At 39.9% G+C, this 20,660-nt stretch overlaps 1 protein-coding gene across 1 annotated transcript in view; it reads left to right on the top strand.

Moving 5' to 3' along the window:
* Positions 1 to 20,660, top strand: part of Ror (tyrosine-protein kinase transmembrane receptor Ror) — a gene marked incomplete at its 3' end in the record, with an annotated part of 382,334 nt that overhangs the window by 350,586 nt on the left and 11,088 nt on the right. Inside the window, exon 2 of the mRNA XM_017904787.1 lies at positions 15,835 to 15,928. Coding sequence (XP_017760276.1) covers positions 15,835 to 15,928 — 94 coding nt within the window. The remainder of the gene's footprint in view (positions 1 to 15,834; positions 15,929 to 20,660) is intronic.

The following is a 20,660-nucleotide window of genomic DNA, read 5'->3' as shown; positions in this document are numbered from 1 at the left end:
TTTAGATGAAAGACAATTATTTTGTAGTTTCCCAGATCAAATTTGGAAGACCTGTGTTTCTATACCATCTTCTACATTCATTTAAATTATATAGGAATTTATGTTTTCCAGAAAGGATACAACAATTTTTGTGGAGGAGATTCATATATGATTTTCTTTAATGTGGACCACACAATTTATACCGGTTCAAATTATTTTCTATAAGAAAAATAAAATTTTTTTACACACATGATTAACAGGGAATTCTCTTATGGTGCACACAATTTGCATTAATCCAAATTACATGCAAATTAATATTTTCCATGAGGAAACCAAAATTTTTTGTGAATAAAATTCATATACTATTTTATTTAACATGGGGCACACAGTTTACAGCGAACCAAATTTTATAGAAATTATTTCCCGTAAGGAAAATAAAATTTTTTGTGGAGAAATTCCATATACTATTCTCTTTAACATAGTGCACACAATTCACAGTGATCCCAATTTTGTACAAATTATTTCCCATAAGAAAAATAAGATTTTTTGTGGAGAAATTCCATATAATATAGTCTTCAACATAGTGCACACAATTCACGGTGATCCAAATTTTGTACAAATTAATATTTCCATTTTTAAAAATCAAGATAAAACAGTGGTAAAAGTTTATTAGTAATTTAAAGAATTACACGTATATATTCGTCGAGTGAGAAATAATTTTAGCGAGAAGGGGGAGGAAAAAATGAAAAATCTGGAAGGATCCAGGGGTCATCACCGTTGTCAGTGGATGTGAACGAAGGAAGAGCAAAGTGGATGAAGGATCGCGGGAGCAGAAAGAAGTTTTCCGCTTTGTTTGCTCAGACTCCATAAACACCGGTTACTCGTAATTTCACGCACAAGCGTGGTGCCGCTTGTAAAACCGTGCTTATTAATTATTCATCGGGCAACACCGTCCGATGCGGTATATTTCGCCCGCGAAAACACGGAGAAAAATAACGAGCACGATGAATATTACGATGGAACTATACATCACTATAATGGATCGCGCGCGTTGAATATTCAAGCGTTACAGACGGCGATCCGAATGACTCAATAGGGCCCACTTAAGCCCCCGCTGTAATCGTTTGCACGAACAGGACTTGAAATAATCCTCTGTATCCTGAAAATTCAATTGCTCGTTCGCGAGAAGAAATTTTTGTTTTACGAGAAAAAGAGTGTGAGACAGATACAGTAAAAAAAGGATTTCATTAATTAATTGATAGATACTGGGATAAGATAATTTGGAAAAAATAATTCACGTGATTACTCGTATCCTTTATAATTAATTTTCCAAATTTTCGTTTGACAAGAATGTCAAATAATCCACGAAATAAAAATTGAACTTTTATATATACACATGTACACATAAAAACAATATCCTTGGGAATGTTCTCATATAATTTTTATTCGTATTTTATTTCTAGTTTCGTTTATAATTAATTATTTTAAGAGACATACATGCCGACGATTGTTGAAAATCCCGTACGCCGTCAAGTAATTAATAATAACAAATTAGTTAGTATCAAATTTCATATGAAAATTGCACGAGAATGTTACCTAGAGATCCAGCTTTACGATGCAGCTATAAAAGTTCATGAATTAATCGCAGAAATCGAGTAATTTGTTAATTTTCTACTGCCGAAGTTTTAAGTTTTAAGCTCCTTTTCTAACCCCGTTCTATCCTTATCTAGCACATGGCGAGGTTTAGACAACCTCAATGCTCATTCTGTGTTCCTGTTACTTTCCTGAGCTTCTGCTCCAAAATCATACATAGCAATGATCATTATCGTTTGATTTTTCATTCGGCAGTAAAAAAACTTTACAATTTTCTCAATTTATGTCATTAATTCATGAACTTTTACAACTTCATTGCAAACCTGGTATTATAGGCAACATCTTTACACAAGTTTCGTACATAATTTGATAGTAATTAGTTTCTTATTATTAATTATTTAAATAATGATTTATTTTGCTTTAAAATATTAAATTATGAAAAGAACTAGCAGAAAAATATAAACATAAATTACATGGGAACATGCTCAAGGATTTTGTTTTCATAATGTGTGTACGTAATTCATAAATTAATGATATAGGCATTGTAGGTACTGACAAACTATTGGTATCTTCACAGAATTGCAACAAATGACGTCAATTACAATAATTTTTGAGGACAATGCTTTTGCAGTTTCAGCGGAATATTTTCCACCTATTTAGCAATGTTACTTACCTCGCTTACCTTAATTCTTCTTTACTTTAGTTTCGAAGTTCAAAAGGAACACTGAAAATTTACAAAAGATAGAACATATCTTAAACTTTGTGCGTAGCTCTTAGCTTCGTATCGTTTTCCAAAAATTATTCCTTGGAAAACGATACCAATTACCAGGTCTCACCACGAGGAGGTGGCTACGCATCGAGACCCGACATGCGCCCTAGTGGCGCAGCCTGCTGGCGCTATCCGTTTCAAAGATATCCTAATCTAACTTGGAGCGAATTAAGTTAAAATGAATCTACTGACACTTTATTATATTTCGTGTCTTACAAAAGGGGTTTCGGTTCGGTATACTGAAACTCTACTGTCGCAACGCTAAGATATTTTCAAGTTCCCATAAAAATAGGGAATGAAATATCAAACACGCGAGCTAATAGAAAATCGCGACGCGCCCGAACGAGTTCGCGATTATTCGAAAGACCGACTAGCCTAGGCGATGTACTCCCGTGTACAGAGATAACTTCATACCTCGGCACCCTCCCGATCGGGCCTAGCTCAATTCCAGTCACTGTCGCACTCGCCAAGACTTACACGTGGACCAAGGATAGTCCCTGAACCAATGAAACTTCTAGTGTCAACGCGAGGGCCCTGCTGGGCGGTTGCCGGCCAAGACAGACACTTCGCATCCCAGCCACACGGGGTAGAACTTAATCATCCCTGTGGTCTAACCGTAGATGGTACTAGTCCGTCAGCCAGCATGTGCCCGAGCCCCAGTCGCGTACGACTTAGGCAGCGGACCGCCCCGTCGAGGTCAGAAGACGCACTGATCCGAGGGGGTCACCCTGGAACCCGATGCATGACGAGATTGACAGTGACTGGAAATGAGTGTCGGAGACGAGTCGTGAGGATGACTTACGAAGCATGTACTTATCGAGTACACGAGAGCACGTCGCGTAGGCTAGTCGGTACTTACGAACGATCGCGATTATCGCGAGAACAATTATGTTCTATTTGCTAAACGAGGGGGATAAGAAAATGATAGAGAATTTATAAATTTCGCTCCAAATTAGGTAGCTTACCTTTGTACAGACAGCGCGCACATGATACTTAGTCTATGGATCTATCTTATGATTACTTAAAAGTAAACGCACGCATCGTTCATTGATGTGTCGCAAACAGAATCTTGAGAAACCTAAAAGCTAAAACAGAATATATTATTGTTAATATGTAGCTGAAAGGAAAGGGATTAGTACGAGGAAACCATCAAGGATAATAACCAAATGGAACGAGCAAGCCAACGACGAGACCTGAGCAACATAACTACGAGACAGAAACATTCCAACGGTGAGATATAAACATACCAACGAGGAAGCGCTCGAGTATTATACGAAATACTCGAACGCTCTAACGAAAACAAATCGAACGGAAGTCGTAAAATTTGTGAAAGGAAAGATTTAGCCAACGATGAGACATAAGTAAACCAACGACGAAGCATTCGAATATTATACGAAATACTCGAATGCTGAAACAAAGACACATAGAATGAAAAAAATAAAATCTGCAAGAAGAAATTATTGTTAAATTATTTAAGAGAGTGGACAATGGCCACTGAATAGCCATTGATCTAGCCAACGATGATATACAATACAAATAAACCAACGACGAAGCATTCGAATATTGTACGAAATACTCGAATGCACAAACAATGAAAACTAGAATGAAAGAAATAATATCTGAAAGAAGAAAGATAATTAAAACCTGAAAGAAAAAATAATTAGTACCTGAAAGAAGGAATTATTATTAAATTATTCAAGAGAGTAGACAATGGCCATTGAATAGCCATTGATCAAGCCAACGATGATATACAAATAAACCAACGACGAAGCATTCGAATATTGTACAAAATATTCGAATGCACAAACAATGAAATCTAGAATAAAAGAAATAGAATCTGAAAGAAGAAAGATAATTAAAAGCTGAAACAAAAAATAATTAGTACCTGAAAGAAAAATATTAACGCGGACCCTCCGAAGTCGAAGCGACAACTGGCTCGAGCCTGCACGCGGGCCCCTTATATAGCGGCGGCCGGCCGAAGATCGACGAAAATTTCCGAACTTTACCGATTCCTTTAAAAGTTACTTTTCCGCTGTAATAACTAATAATTTATCAACTTTTTTTACTTTTATCGTTAATATACGTTGCAAACTATTTGTTATCAATGATTTTAATTTGTTATTAAGGATAAATTTATTAATTTATTAGCTGTTTGTAAGTTACGAATACATTTTAACACAAATACGTTGCTTGTTTAAGTAGTAGCTAATAATTTATTAACTTTTTTGACTTTTATCGTTAATATACGTTGCAAACTATTTGTTATCAATGATTTTGATTTATTATTAACAATAAATTTAATAATTTATTAACTTTTTTAAGTTACGAATACATTTTAACACAAATTCGTTTTTTGTTTAAGTATTAGTTAATAATTTATTAACTGTTTTTACTTTTATCGTTAATATACGTTGCAAAATATTTGTTATTAACAATAAATGTAGCATTTTATTAACTTTTTGCTAATTATAGATACATTTTCACACAAATACGTTATATATACTAGTAATAGCCTATAATTAAGTAATTTTTCTACTTGTATTATAAATTTACGTTGTGACCAATTTGTTATTAGAAATAAGTGTAATAATTTTTACACTTTTGCAAGTTATAAGTACATTTAAACATTAGTATAATATTGTTCAAGTAATAACCAATGAATTAATTCTTTGTGCGTAGCTCTTAGCTTGGTATCGTTCGCAAAAATAATTCTTTTGGAAACGATACCAATTACCAGGTCTCACCACGAGGAGGTGGCTACGCATCGAGACCCGACATGCGCCCTAGTGGCGCAGCTTGCTGGCGCTATCGGTATCACAGGTATCCTAATCTAACTTGGAGCGAAAGAAGTTAAGTGACTCTACAGACACTTTATTAAATTTCGTGTCTTACAAAAGGGGTTTCGGTTCGCGATTATTCGAAAGACCGACTAGCCTACGCGACGCACTCCCGTATACAAGACAACTCCAGCCTCAGCATCCTCCCGATCGGGCCTTGTCCACCTTGCCACTGCCGACATCGCCATGGCTTACGCGATGAACTAAGGCAGCCAACGAACCAGTGAAACACCCAGAGACAATCCGTGGGTCCTATGCGAGGCCTAACAGTCGGAATCACGCGCATGCTCCATGCCCCGGCTCTATGCAAACATAACCACATAGCTGCCAAGTGCTAGAGGGGCAGGCAGGCACGCTCTTGCAATGATTCCGACTGCAGGGCCCATCCCCCGGTCGTGTGCACGGATTGGCATCCAGGACGACTAAGGTCGACGAACCCTCGTATTACTCTAGATGCCTCGCCAGCCCGAGAGCCACCAAAAATTCCGATGCATGACGAGATTGACAGTGGCAGAAATGAGTTTCGAAGACGAGTCGTGAGAATGACTTACGTGGTGTGGAGCTAACGAGTACACGGGAAGTACGTCGCGTAGGCTAGTCGGTACTTAAGAATGATCGCGATTATCGCGAGAACAATTGTGTTCTGTTTGGTAAGCGAGAGGGATATGGGAAAATATATATATTCGCTGCAATTTAGGTGGCTTACCTTTGAACGGATAGCGCGCACATGAGACTTAGTCTAGGAATCTATCTTATAACCGCTTGCAACTACTTAAGTCTAAACGCACGCATCCCGCGTCGTTCAACAATGTCTTGAAAAACCTGAAAAGCTGAAACAGATTATTAAAAGATTAGTAACAGAATAAAAGCCAAACAAGTATAACCCATAATTATCAATTAAATGGAGAAAAGAACTCAACGATGAGATATAAAGAACCCAACGATGAGACAAGAACATACCATCGACGAAACATTCGAATATTATACGAAATATTCGAGTAAAAATGAGTAGAAACAAAAACTAAAACCTAGAAAATGAAAAAATAATTAAAACCTGAAAAAAGAAGAAATAATTAAAACCTAAAAAAAGAAAAAATAATTAAAACCTGGAAAACGAAAAAATAATTAAAACCTGAATAAAGAAAAAATAATTAAAACCTGAAAGAAAAAAATAATTAATATCTAAAAACAAAATAAAAATTATTAGTAAATTGTTTAATGGGGTGGGATAAGGTACGTATTAAAAGATTCGATTCTAAGATAAATATCACGAGTTTCGCGAAAGCTGTGTGAACACAAAACAAGTTGGTAAGAAAGGTCCGAAAACGTTCCTATAGGTCCATGAAAACTCCGTTCTTTAAGATCCAGCAAGAATTCCTAAAACTTCATAAAAAGTTTCTTCTTGGGGTTCCGTAGAACTCTTAAATGTCCACGAGGAAGAAGTTCGTTCTTTATGATCCAGCAAGAATTCTCATCTCTCTTTACCTTTCTTTCTTTTCTTTTTGTCGCAGCAACCCTTCAACCCGTGTACTTCCCCAATCCTTCTCCCGGTGTCCCCTTACCGGACTCGAAATAAATTCCCTTCACATCCAATTCGAATTAACGTCAACTCTCTAACGTGACACGATACGTTCAGATCATTCGACAAATTTCAACTATATAAATTTCCATTTCGCGGAAAATTATTCGCCACGACCTGGACGCTTCAATTTCACAGGGGTAGTCGTTCAGAAAAATTCAATATCCTTTTCCGCGAATTATAATAACGCGATAACGTGAGATGGCGCGCAGATTATCTAGCGATATACCATAAATTAAGATAGACACTGTCGATACGTAGGAAAAATTGCTGACCAAAGCTTCATTTTTAACTTAATTAACACGTCAAGTGCTACGTCAGTCTTTAACTCATTTGCATCATGGCTCTACTTAAGGTGCCGTGTTCAGGCATCAGCGACGTTCAACTGACGACTAGGCCGTATCAAATTATATATATAATTAATAGTTTACAATAATAATAGTTTACAAATAAATAAACAAATTCGTTCAGCGTTAAATTCTCGAAATTCTGAAATTCGTTAAATTCTATTGTTACGAGAAGCGAAATATCGCGAGTGTGGTCACTCGAAGATATGGAATTTTCGGGAACGACCGTGGGAAGTGGATGTCGCGAGGAAAGGGGATTAAATGGAATTCGAAAATGCATCGGGCACCAGGAACACGAGGGCCACGAGAAAGCAACGATTCTGGCAATTACACCGGCCACCGGCCACACACCCCCGTGCACCCTCGGCAAACTCTTCAAAGAAGCCGTAATAACTGCAATAACTGGAGCCGTCACCGAAAAACGCGGACAGAAATTGCAGCATCCGGTGCAACCGCGAAGAAATTTCATTTGTGCCGGCAGCATGGCCGCGTGAACCACTTTTAGCAGCGTCAACGCGATATTATTTGGCCAACGTGGCTCACACATACACACACGCATACACGTAGATACGCACGGAGAGACACTTGCACAGAGGCAAAGAGAGAGTCACGTTTTGCAAGCTGGCAGACGAGCCCTGACTTTTCCTAATGGAAACACCGAGAGAGGATGGAGAAGCTTTAAAAGTGGCGTTACAAGCGCTTTAAATCCGCGCGGCATTTATTATTCCGTCGCGAGCGTTATTTTTCCACGCTGCCGGCCCGCTCTATTTTTTCTCTCCTTTTTTTCCCGCGGATTTTCGGATCCCACGGCTCGATCATTCGTCGACCAGCACGCCGACTATCATCCGGCTAAACGAAGATTACGCCCCCTCTCGCGGGATTTCCCCGGACCCGCCGTTTCGACGTCCCCGTTCCTGCAATTTTCATTCGCTGATGAATTTTCAAGCATAATTTTTTCCCCCCCTTTCCACCAGGAAATAACACGGTAGACTCCTTCAGCTGGCAGTTGAAGAGAATAGATTTGCTGGATGCGAGATGGATGAGTGGGATTTTCTGTTACGGTTGCGAGCTATTGTTGGGTTAGGCCGAAAATATTTTACGGATGTGTTAAAAGTAGATGGTAATTTCATTTTAATTGCAAAATCTATTTGGCGATTTTAATTTGTCTTTTTTATTTATTTATTTATTTATTTATTAAACGGGAAAACACGTTAGAATACAAAGAAAATGAACGCATGCGGAGTTTACAAGTTTCTTAAAATAGAATTACGACAAACATCCAGAGAAACACCAAAAAATTCTGTTGTTTGATTGTTATTATTATTTACTAAGGAATTCGACATATTTGAGAATCGTAATTTGTAATTTTAGTAATGAGTTTAATTAATTTTAGTCTACATTGACTAGTTGAGAGAAACCTCTAAGTGGGAAAATGGAGGGAGAAGAATTTAAAGGAAAATTGTATAAGAGGAGACACCGAAAAATTTATAATAAATATATTAACCCTTTGTACTACTCAAATCTTCAAATTAAATTTTACTATTATAAGCTGTTGTATTGTTATCATGCAACCATAATTTTATTTGACACGCTTCAAATTTCGTGCACGAAATTCGAAGAATTTTCGAAATTTGATGTATAATTTTTCATAATTATATTATAGTGCAAGGGGTTAAAAGAAAAATCGAAGCATCAAGTCACCAGTACCCTTAAACTGAATACAGAAGTTTAATAAGAAATTTGAAGACGGTTGTTTAGTATCAAGTAAAAATTAGAATTAGAATTAGAATTAGAAAATTAGAAATTAAAATTAGTATCAAGAAAATATCTCCAACACTATTCTGCCTTTATATAACCCCTTAAACGATTCTCACCTTTCTTCCAAAAATATAGAAAGTGATCCCACAACTTCAAAATTCTCACAGATCACAAAGTCTTTTAACAACCCTCGCAAAACCTAGAAACAATTTAAAAAATACAAAAATCTCATTTAAAATCATTATTTCTTCCCAAAACCCTCGGAAACCCCCGAGAAACAAAGACACGTTTCCCAAAAGGCATGGAAGCTTCGTCCAAACACAAAAATCCCACAAAGGGGTAGTTTTATTTGATAATTCCATCGAAACACACCCTCCTTCTGGCCAGCGTCCAGATCCATGGATCAACGTGGTCGATCGACGTCGGAAAGTTGACGGATTTTTCGACCCGCGAACCGGTTGCAGTTGGCATTGGCAACTTCGCCGCCTACTACTTGCCAATTACACCCCGAAGAGGAGCGTTCTCCACGGGGGTGGCCCGGATCGCGCATCGGAGGAAGCCGCAACAGTGGACCCTGCGAAAGTTTAGGCTTGTCTGCAACAACCACTTTCAGGCGCGTTCGCAGCACCTCTCCAGGGGGTGTTTTCCTCGGTCCACTCTCTGTCACGAGCAGTTCTGCACATCGTTTAGCGCTGTTTGAGTTTCGCCGAACATGGGAGGATCAGTTGGTTGGATGAGACTGACCGTGGTAAATTGAGCACTCGAAAGTGACGTTTCCAAAGTGATTCTTGGTGAAAGAATCCTCTCAGTGGTGGGATCAGTCTTGTTCAGCTCTTGATTCAGTATAGAGTTAGACTTGGTTCGATCATCAAGACAAGAAAATATATATAAAAGCTATGACATAACTGCGTATTATTATAATTTTTCTGATATTTTATTCTGATATTATTTCCCTCCCCTTTTGTTATTATCTGGGTACAAATGAATCTTTGTACCCCTTAAATGGAGGAAAAAGAAGTACTCTTTTTGTAGAGCTGCACTGAGAAATCGCAAGTACCACAAAGGGTTGAAATTTAATTTTTAAATCCTTGAAACTTGATAGGAAACGTTTCAAAATTTGGAACTATTATATACACTATTATATACTACTGTATAAATAAAATTGACGATTCTTCTTACTTAATGACAGAGTAATTTTATCGCTCTTTCATAGTTCTAAATTTCGCTTAGGACTATGAGCTCCCTGAGGACGTGGTTCTTAAATATTCGGTTAATGGAGATAGGGAAGGGTTAATGCGATGTTGCTGTTTGCTAATTCCCCTTCGAGGCACCCTTTTCAGTTTAATATTCGAAGTCAGTGGTATAATTTGAAATTAAACTCGGGTTAGAACCCTCATACTAATATTACGATTTAAAGGTACAATTCTAAACTTCGATGCTACGATTCTGCAACCTGAATACTAATAATACAACGCAATTCGATAGTTCAATACTACAGATCAATATTGCAATTACAGTATTACTTCCAGTTCTCGTTCCTACTTAAATATTTTATATAATAATTCAGAAAATCTCAGTACCAATATTTGTTTATTTCTTTTACGTAAAATTAATTTCTGTCCTCATCGATCCCATAGGTCTAGATATCTGGTAACTAGAGACATCTGTATTCGCGTTTCAGCGAATTTATTTCCTTGTCGTCGAAGCTATCACGTCCCCGACGAGCAGGGAATAAAATATGGAAAAGGTTGGGAATTTCCGTTGATCCCCGAATTAAACGATGTAGCATGATCGATGAGCATCGAGAGCAGGCGAATGGAGAATAAATTCAGCCCCGAGGGGGTGAGCGTGATCAGGCATCGCGGCAAACCGGAAGGTATTAACGCGACGATAACAGGCTGCAACGCGGCGGAAAACCGAGTCGTCGAACGTTTTTAAATGATCTCAAATCGGCGGCCGTGAGAACCCAGCGAGTTTTTACGACCTCGAAACGAATTGGAAAACGCGCGTCTGCCCGGTGACTTGGAAAACACGCTCCCCCAAATATTACATCGAGAGTGTCTCTTGATTCTGCAGACGAAATTTCAATTTATTCGTGTCGTTACCAGAGAAAATTTTCTAAAAGTATGTATAAATTCCAGTGATAGCTAATAACTAAAAGTAAAATTAATATTCTGGTTGAAAACGATAAGAAGATAATAATATTCTTCTACCCAACCTAACCCCTTCACGAGTAAGCACTTAGCGAGCCTTGAGAAGACTTTCCATTTAACTCACTAGCGCCACCACGGCTCATATCTACGACAGACGTTTATCGGTAGATATCGTATACTTGGTTGAATTATTTTTTAATTTTACATATGTAATCTCTCATTTTTCTTCATACTACATGTGTCATAATGTTCGTAGAATATTTTTTTTCGCAAATTTTTCGTCTATACATATACGATCTCATTGGTAATAGGATTTAATTAAAGAGGATGGAGATTAAATACAAAATTCTGATCTGTTATTTCCTATTTCTCTTTTAATCGGTTTAAAGGATTACAGATTAAAATAGGAAATTCGATTTTAGAGACTTGCTTCGATTTTACGACCGTAAGAACTTTTATTAGTCAGTTTAACCATAGCCAGCCTGTACAGATAAAGGCTCGTTATCGATGTCACCGGACCCGTGGCCATCGAATCCCTGGCATTTTCCGGCGATTTAAATGCCGACCACGTACGCCTGGAATGAACAAAATTCGACGGATAAAGCGAGAGGAAAGGGGAAAGGGGAAAAATGTAACCAGCTTCGCAGCGACGAATAAATAAAAACGTTCTGACGTAATCGTGTTCTCGTCAACGGGGCCCTTTGAAGTGCTGGGTACACATGATTGAGCTTTAAAACTTTGTCGGGTTTGTTTAGGTTGCAAATAGAGAATTAAAGGGGCGGCTTTGTGTGTACAACCGTGGAAATAGACTCGTTTTTAATACCTTATTACTTTCGTTCCGGCGTTATTCCTTCGCCTGTCCCGAGTAAAATTAAATCCCTTTTCACATCACGATTTATTAAAAACCCTCGACGAGCGGACATTTGCGGCAACCTGCTATATGGACGTTATTAAAATCACCCGAGAATGTACTTATACCACACGAGAGACCGAGATAACTCTACCCGGAAGTCAGACAAAGAATACTCTAAAACTACCTCATATTTAATTCCTTAAAATTCCTCAAAATTTTAAAGCGACGTAAATTAATGACGTAAATAAACGACGTAATTATCATTCCAGGAACAGTTACGCTAAAGAAGACAGCTGTGTATTACGCGAAATCAATCTCACCGAATTTCGACACCCACCCTGTTCAACCCCCGTCGTTTTTCCGCTCACGTAACAGACAGAGGCCCGCGAAAAATTCGATAAACCATCCCCGATCGTCCGATTACAATTTACATCAGTCACCGCCACAAAAGATATCGCAAAAACAGCATTTTCGCAAAATTAAATCCTCATTTCGGTTCGCCGTTCAACCACCCCCTCCCTTCCTGTTACAGGGGGTTTAACTCGGCGAAAATACTCGGCTTTCACGGAGGAACAAAAGCGAAATAGAGACGGGGGATGGTGGGGAAAAAAAGGAAAGCAAATAAACACAAACAAAAAGAAAGGACGGGGGTGGGGGTGGTACAATAGCGTTCGATTTTATTGGCCCTCTCTGGATGCGTGTTACGCGCGCACGCCGTTCGCCAGCACTCCGGGGAATCGTACGCGTTTTTCCACCCCAGTCTGTCATACGGGATGTCTGCTTTTTATGAGCTACCACTGTCGCCCGTGCTGGCCATGTTCGAAAACAGAAGCCAGATTTGGGAAGCAACGACTGACTTTTTGGGGCTTCTCGCTGAGTTTTCGAAGGCTCGCGTGACTCCTCGATGGTGGTAGGGGTCTTGAGCTGAGATTCTTTGGGATAGTTGGTCGGAGGAGTACCTTTTTCCTAAGGAAACTTAGGTTAGTTAGGGATCATAGTCTACGGAAAGTTTGGAAGGGTGTGTAATCCGATTTTAATTGATCGAGTGATCAGATAATCATCCGAACATCTTGATATTCCATCAGACTCGATATAGACCGAGTGTACAATCGCGAATGCATAGCCACCCCTCTGCATCTTCGTGAATAAATCATTCTACTGTCCCCAAAAGTAACGCAGACGAGGTTCTACTTAACCTAACCTGCCATTCGCGGAAGCCCAGACGATGTTCCCTTATTTATAATCAATAAAGATCCTTTATCATCTGCGAGATCGGAAGGTGGGGCATTTGCAGCCAGAGGGTAAGCCAAGTGAGAGGAGGCAGTGCGCTGCAAGTTTAAATTTGCACTTGGCACCTGATCGGCTGACGTGGCAGGGAGCAAAGGGGTGCAGCCAAGGGTAGGGGTATAATTCGCTGGATTATTTAATAGGTTGGCCTGGCGCCTGGCTACAACATCGAGCGACCCTGGCCCACGGATTCTCCGGTTGTAATCTATATTAAAGCCCCCCACGACGAATTACTCATTAGTGGATTAACGAGCAGCAGAATGCCAATGTTAATTGGAGTTTGGCATGGAATCGAAGATACCGTCGCGTCCGCGGATTTTCGCCGGTGAATAGAGAAGGTTTAAATATAATCTGAAATATGAAGTACCAAACCGGAGGGGGGTATTGATTTAGAAGGTTGCGCGAGAGTTTAAATCACAGGGGGTAGCAGATTATTGCGAACTGTGCATCAGGGATCACGATGTGATTTAGATTACGGTGTCAGAGATTATGGGGCGATACCGATCGTTCCGCGATAAATTACATTATAATCCAGATTATTCTGTGATGTCTCACCCTGTAAGCTACTATGTCAAGTCCGGCTCGTAGATTATGGCCCGATTCCGCTCGTTGAACAAGGAATGATTGTGTGTACAAATTATGAACGCGAGCTTTGCCCAGGCCTGATGCTCTCTTAAGTAACTCCGCGCTCGCGTTCGTCGAATTTACGTCCCTGCGCGTTGGGTCACCGAGGTATATTTATCCTTTGATATCCAGCCCCTAATTTTGGATCATGAACAAGTCCGACGATGGAATCCCTGCGTGAGGTATTATTCATTACGACGTTGATGTCTAGTCACTCAAGCAGACCTTGGCCAAGTACCTAGTAGATGTCAGCTGCAGAAAGTAAGACCTGAATCACGACCTCTTGGAGCATGGCCAAAATTAGGAGACATTATCGTAACCATCAGGCTCCGAGACATATAAAACCACGTGGACATGCACTCGATTAAAACCTCAGCTTGTGATCCTTCTAAACGAGTACTAAGCTAGTTCTTATATGCTACAGTGTGTGTAGAATATTAAAATATTATATACAATTCGTACTCGTTAATCCTCCATCTGAGAAATAGGAATCGAATCCTCTTTAGGCTAACCCAAAGAGTCCAAATCCTTTTTAGTCTAATGCAAAGAGCCCAAATTCTTTTCAGTCTTACCTAAATCTGACTCGAATCCTTCTTGTTTTTACCTAAAGAGTCGAAATCCTTTTTAGCCTTGGCTAAACCTAACCCAAATCCTTCTTATCCTTACTTAAAGGGTCCAAATCCTTTTTAGTTTAACCCAAATAGTCCACATGCTTTTCTGTCTCACCTAAAGAGACGAAATTCTTTTCAGTCTTGCCTAAATCTAACTCAAATCCTTTTTATTTTTACTTAAAGAGTCCAAATCCTTTTTAGTCTAACCCAAAGAGTCCAAATCCTCTTCAGTCTTACCCAAACCTAAGCTAAATCCTTTTTACTCTTACCTAAAGTGTCCAGATCCTTTTTAGCCTTGCCCAAACCTAACTCAAAGCCTTTTTGTATTTACCTAAAGAGTCCAAATCCTTTTTATTCTTAATTAAAAAGAGTCCACATTTCTTATGTTCTTACTCCATGCAGCACCCAACGTCTCCAACGTCTCGCCACAGCGCCAGGCTCGTGCATGTCGTTCATTATCGCTTTTGTGAAATATTAGAAAGGTAATGGAGTTAGCTGGTTGAAGGTGACGTGACGCTGGACTGCGGAGGCCGATCGCGTTTCGCCTGGCGAAGATCGCGGGTTTCTGTGTTGCGTGAACCGGCTCAGGATGATCGCTGGCACCTTGGTGAGACGGCTGCTGACGCGATATTTGCGCAGGTGTACGAAACATCGAACGCCAACGGTGTTCAGTGTAGTTGGCCGTCCCGTTGTTAGGCAGTTGGATAACTCGAGACGCGGACTAGAGTGTGCCTGGCATGCTTGCGGCTTGGAAGCCTGATCGATCTTGAGGCCTACTGAGGGTCGCTTCAGTAAGAATTAGGATTAATCCGGGGAATATACCTCGGTGGTCATCGATCTAAATATTGCGATTAATAAATTAATTGATAATTATCAAGGATGCCGTATGCAGTGAGATTTTGTAGCTAAATTGTGGAGAATTCGTGGATTTGTCATGGAATTCGTAGAATTCGTAGAATTGACATAGAATTCATAGAATTGCCATAGAATTCGTGGAATTGCCATAGAATTCGTAGAATTCTTAGAATTGGCATAGAATTCGTGGAATTGCCACAGAATTCGTGGAATTGCCACGGAATTCTTAGAATTGCCATAGAATTCTTAGAATTGCCATAGAATTCGTAGAATTGACATAGAATTCGTGGAATTGACATAGAATTCGTGGAATTGCCATAGAATTCATAGAATTGCCATAGAATTCATAGAATTGCCATAGAATTCGTAGAATTCATAGTAGTCATAGAATTCATAGAATTCATAGAGTCATTGAATTGTTTTAATAGATGTTATTATAGATCATAATTATCCACTTGGAGATTTGAAAATGAGGAATGTAGATTAATTTTCGAAAGTAATTTCTATGAAATTGATTACTTTCTAGAACTGTATTCATCATCGTAAATTAGATTATTCATGACACTTACAGATAAATATTCTTTTACAGGTGGAAATGGCGACGTCGAGAACTTGGATCCGGACGTTCAGGACTATAGCACCGACGAAGACTATAATGACGTGTTTGACGCAACAACTAACGGGTAAGTCATCAAACATTCTCTTTTAATAGCTCATAGTGCTAACTTGTTCCTCTGGCTTCTGTCATAACCACACTTCTCTAATAAAATTCAGAATTACCCAAAGAATATCGAACACTCCTAATAATCGTGCAATTTTTAAATCTTATGAACCTCCTTAAAGACAATACGATCAATCACACGTTCAACTTATCCAATTCCAATATTCAATTTCAACTTTATATAACAATTATCCAATTTTCCGAATAAATCTATCACCACTTATCAGTCATCATAATCCCATAATTTAGAAAAATAATTACCATCTCAACATGGAAACCAGGCTTTCAAATAAATTGCCTGTACCTTTCACAAGCTTCTGAAATTCAGTATCAGCGCCTTCTGGAAAATTAGGCTATTCGCCTCGTCAATCCTGTAACATCGGCCCCCAGAAGTATTATCGATATGCCCGACGCGAGATCGACGAACGCCACCCCGATCAGAATTACCATCCGTGAAGAATTACACAAAGTGGCAGGGACGAGGTAAAATTTTCCATCGGAAATGTAGATGTGGAATTAAAAAAGGGCGGCGAAGGGCGGAGAAGGGAGAAGAGAGGCCTTCGTGGGTTCGTATGATGGAAAAGGGGATGCCGCGGGGCTTAATAAGGAAGCGGCTCGATTGGTTCGATTCGAAAGCTAATAATGCCACTTCCCGTGCGTAGTAGAACAGCGAAGGCTGTAGGCATGATTAAATTTGAATTCTCTCCTTCCTTCTGACGAGCTAATTCGCTCTTCGAGCTTGGCGCGCCGATAGGGCCAATCGGAATTCCTCGAGGAACCTCGTTCCCTTTCACGCGCGTTCCAGATTTCGGAAATTAAGAAATTAATGTAAGACGTATTCGGGGCTTTGAAATATCGCGTAATTGCAGTTTGACAGATCCAAAATCCTATCTGAGATCCATTCTAATGATCTAATCACTGATACCAATGAAACCTAGTAAACTAGTCTAAATCGTAGGTCTCCTTCTTGCAATCTTTTCTAAGAATTTAGTGTGAAAAATTAGATGCATTCTTGATTTTGAATTATCAAGTAATTGGATTTTTTTAGGTCCACTAGATTTCGATTAGAAACCACCCTAAAAATACAATCACCAATACCAATGGGATATAAGAAATTAGATCAAAATATTGGACTTCCTTTTGCAATTTCTTCCAAGAAATTAGTGTTAAAAAATGTGGAATATTCGGGGTTTTGAATTATTATTAATCTGGATTTTGACAGATCCAAAATCCCACCTAGGATTCACTGTAATGTTGCAATCATCTATACCATGGGTACATAAGGAATTTGACCAAAACATAGGTCTCCCTTTTGCAATTTCTTTTAAGAAATTAGTGTTAAAAAATGTGGAATATACGGAATTTTAAATTATTATTAATCTGGATTTTGACAGATCCAAAATCCCACCTAGAACCCACTATAATAATACAATCGTCGATACATAATGAAACATAGAAAATTTGACCAAAACATAGCTCTCCCATTTGCAATTTGTTCTAAGAAATTAGTGTGAAAATTTTGGAATATTCGATATTTTGAATGATCATAAATCTGAATTTTGACAGATCCAAAATTCCACCTAGGATCCACTGTAATGATACAATCATCCATACCACTGCAATATGGGGAATTGTACCATAATATAGGTCTCCTTTTCCAATTTCTTCTAAGAAATTAGTATGAAAGTTGTGGAATATTCGGGATTTAAAATGATCATGAATCTGGATTTTGACAGATCCAATATCCCACTAGGATCCACTGTAATGATACTATCACCGATGCCAAAAGAACATAATAATGGTACCAAAACATAGGTCTCCGTTTGGCAGTCTATTCGCCCAGAACGTCGAGCATTATTCAGATCGGCCATTTTCCATACGCACACGCGCCACGATTTACAGGAGCATGTAATGAGGGCGGTAATGCGACGAACGTGATTGAAATTACGTGTCGTAACCGATCTAAGCGAGAGCATTATGGTTACGATATCGTGCGTGCACGGGTCACCGACTTTCAACCAACTACATTATTCCCGAACGCCACGTGCCTCCATTAATATTGATGCTCGCCCAATTCCCTCGAAAACCCCTTTCTGCAAGGGGTTGTCGAAGGTTGTCGAAGGGACGACAGAGGCTCCGCCAGACGTTGTTGCGACACGGTCGCCGTCTGCCGAAAGATCCTGCGGGATCAACTTCTTCCTGGATCGCTCGGTGAGCATGATCGTGCGGCAGGGGTGCATATTCCGATGATTATCTTTCTCGCCGGAGGACAGCGAAGATCGGAGATGTCCGGAGATCTCGTTTCGCGAATGATTTATGCACGTTCCCGACCAGTCGTATCGTACGTAATTCGAATGTCCTGAAAAACCAATAGATAATAAAGTATCGAATGGACAAATGGAAAGCTGAGGTCTAGGTAGATGCCAAGCCGAGATCTGTTTACACAGATCCGAGTTAGGCATGTTTTATTGAAGTCCAAAAGTCAATTAGGTAGATTGAGAATCTATCAATTAGTCAGTTTGACATTACCTTTCCAATTTGCTATGGAAAATTCATTTTCCAATGTTCAGGTAATGAAAGATACCAGAGTGCATGAAGCTTGGAGCACGAATAATGCTAGATATGTATAGACAGGTTAGGTATGCGGATTTAGGTAGTAGATATAAGTTTTATCGGAGTTTAGGACTGGTCGAATGGTTTAGGAATTTCTCTGTTGACCGCCTGAGCAGACTAAAGTGCACCTGAATAAAGGAATGCTCGAATACAATAAACTGGTCCATTTTATGGATTTGTGGAGTCGGTTTTATGAGATCGGCTAAGCAATTTTGATGTTTGCCTATTGGTCGATTGAAAATTCGTATTGCAAGAACTGCACGTGCTCGAGAGCAAGAAGGTTGATGCTTGACAGCCATAGAGTGCCAATAGATCGGTTCGGTCTATTTATACACGGAATTGAGGAAGTGGTGCGTTTAGACCGTTCGTTTTATTGGAGTATAACCATTGTTCGAATGGTTTGGAAATTTCACCGTCGAAAATAAGGTGTCCATAAACCCGGGGAAACTAAAGCGACCTGTAGAATGTCAATAGACCTGTTTAGGTAGGCACGTGGATTTTATAAAGTCATAAATCCCATGGACCGCGCAATTAGCCACGTTTTCCCAAGGATTAAGACAGTCTAGACGTGCTTCTAATAATAACTGCAGATTGTACCACATTTAACTGTTATTCCAAGACTTCTGAGAACACTGCAGACCCTCGAACTTGACAGGAGTTAGGACGCAACTGCGCGCATCGTTCAGCTGTACGACATGGACCGATTATTAGCGCAAGGCCTGCCAGCCAATTACCAACTACCAAGAGCCCCATCTATATCCTCGGAAGACCCCAATCGATCATCCGACTCGGACACACGGCCACGCCAGTGGATCCTTCAGGAAGAAACGGACTCGCGAGAACTCGGCTCCACCCCCAAACACGGCGTCCATTGGCGCGAAAAGAGACGCAGATAAGCCGAGGTACATCTAAATTCACCCGGAAAGGCTGACTTCACGGTAATCCACGAGCTGGCCTGTGTTCGATCATTTGCATGGCGACTTTAAAACGTCGTTCCCGGGGACATGGTCCTGGGGGCGGGGGCTACAGGACCGATCCCCCGATGCGAGGTTAAACGTTGCATTATTTATAGAAACCCTGCGAACGCCTAATCCCTGTCTGAGACGGTCTTCTGACTGCTTAAACCTGCCAGCGAAGGAAGTGACGTAACGCGGTGGGCGCGTCGAACTGTTAACGATTCATCGGCTCCCTTTCCTCGCGACGTTTTAACACCTTTCCCAGCGCCAGGGTGGCGAACTTGTAAGCATGCACAGCCCGATGTCTGGCTTAATTCTGCGTGGGTAACGGCAGACGACGTTCGCTACCCGCCTGATTGACGATGATTCACTCGATGATCGTCGAAGTTAGGCGTCACGAGGACGTTTCGTTGCTTTGTCTCACTGACTGACATGTCCTGACGCCTTTTTCCCACGTGCTGACTGGAGAACAATGCTGGACGAAGAACCGTGTTTCGTGGTGCGACGTGTCAGTGAAGAGAAGTCGTAGGCTTTTAGCAAGTGCGAATAGAGATACTTGGAACTACTTCGGATAGTCGGAATACTCGTTTCATTTTTATATGGCCATCGGCGCGAAATTTCCGCTGGAAAATGCGGGAAATAGGAGATAGAGGCGCTGGAAAATTGATCCTCGTTGTTACATAATTTTCGCGCGTTGCAGGGCCGCTGCGAAGCTCGCTGAAATTTTAACTCGTCGCCGTCGCTTAATAAACGATATTTACGACGCGCGAGAAATTTCGCGACTCCAAAACCGCGAAATTAATACGCTTTTCCGCTCGCCACTGTTTCGACTTCGTCGTGAAAGAATATTTAACATTAATAAATGACTCGATAATTGCGCGTCAACTCGATAATTGCAATTTAAATTGCACAATTTGAATTATCGACATTAGAAAGTGATAGTTATTTCGTTGAACTCGGCAGTGACAGCCATTTTGAGTACGTGTCTCAGATATAACCTCAAAAACCCGGTGTTATTAGAACGAAGAAATTTCTAGGGATATTTTTACAAAATTTCTCATTCACTCTATCTGTGGAACACGTGCAGTTGCATTTCTGCAAATTCCGAACGATTTTTACACCACC

The sequence above is a fragment of the Eufriesea mexicana genome, unplaced genomic scaffold (genome assembly GCF_001483705.2).
Source record: "Eufriesea mexicana isolate 0111107269 unplaced genomic scaffold, ASM148370v2 scaffold3377, whole genome shotgun sequence".
Classification (NCBI taxonomy): Eukaryota; Metazoa; Arthropoda; class Insecta; order Hymenoptera; family Apidae; genus Eufriesea; species Eufriesea mexicana.
This window is presented reverse-complemented; position numbering and strand designations above follow the sequence as displayed.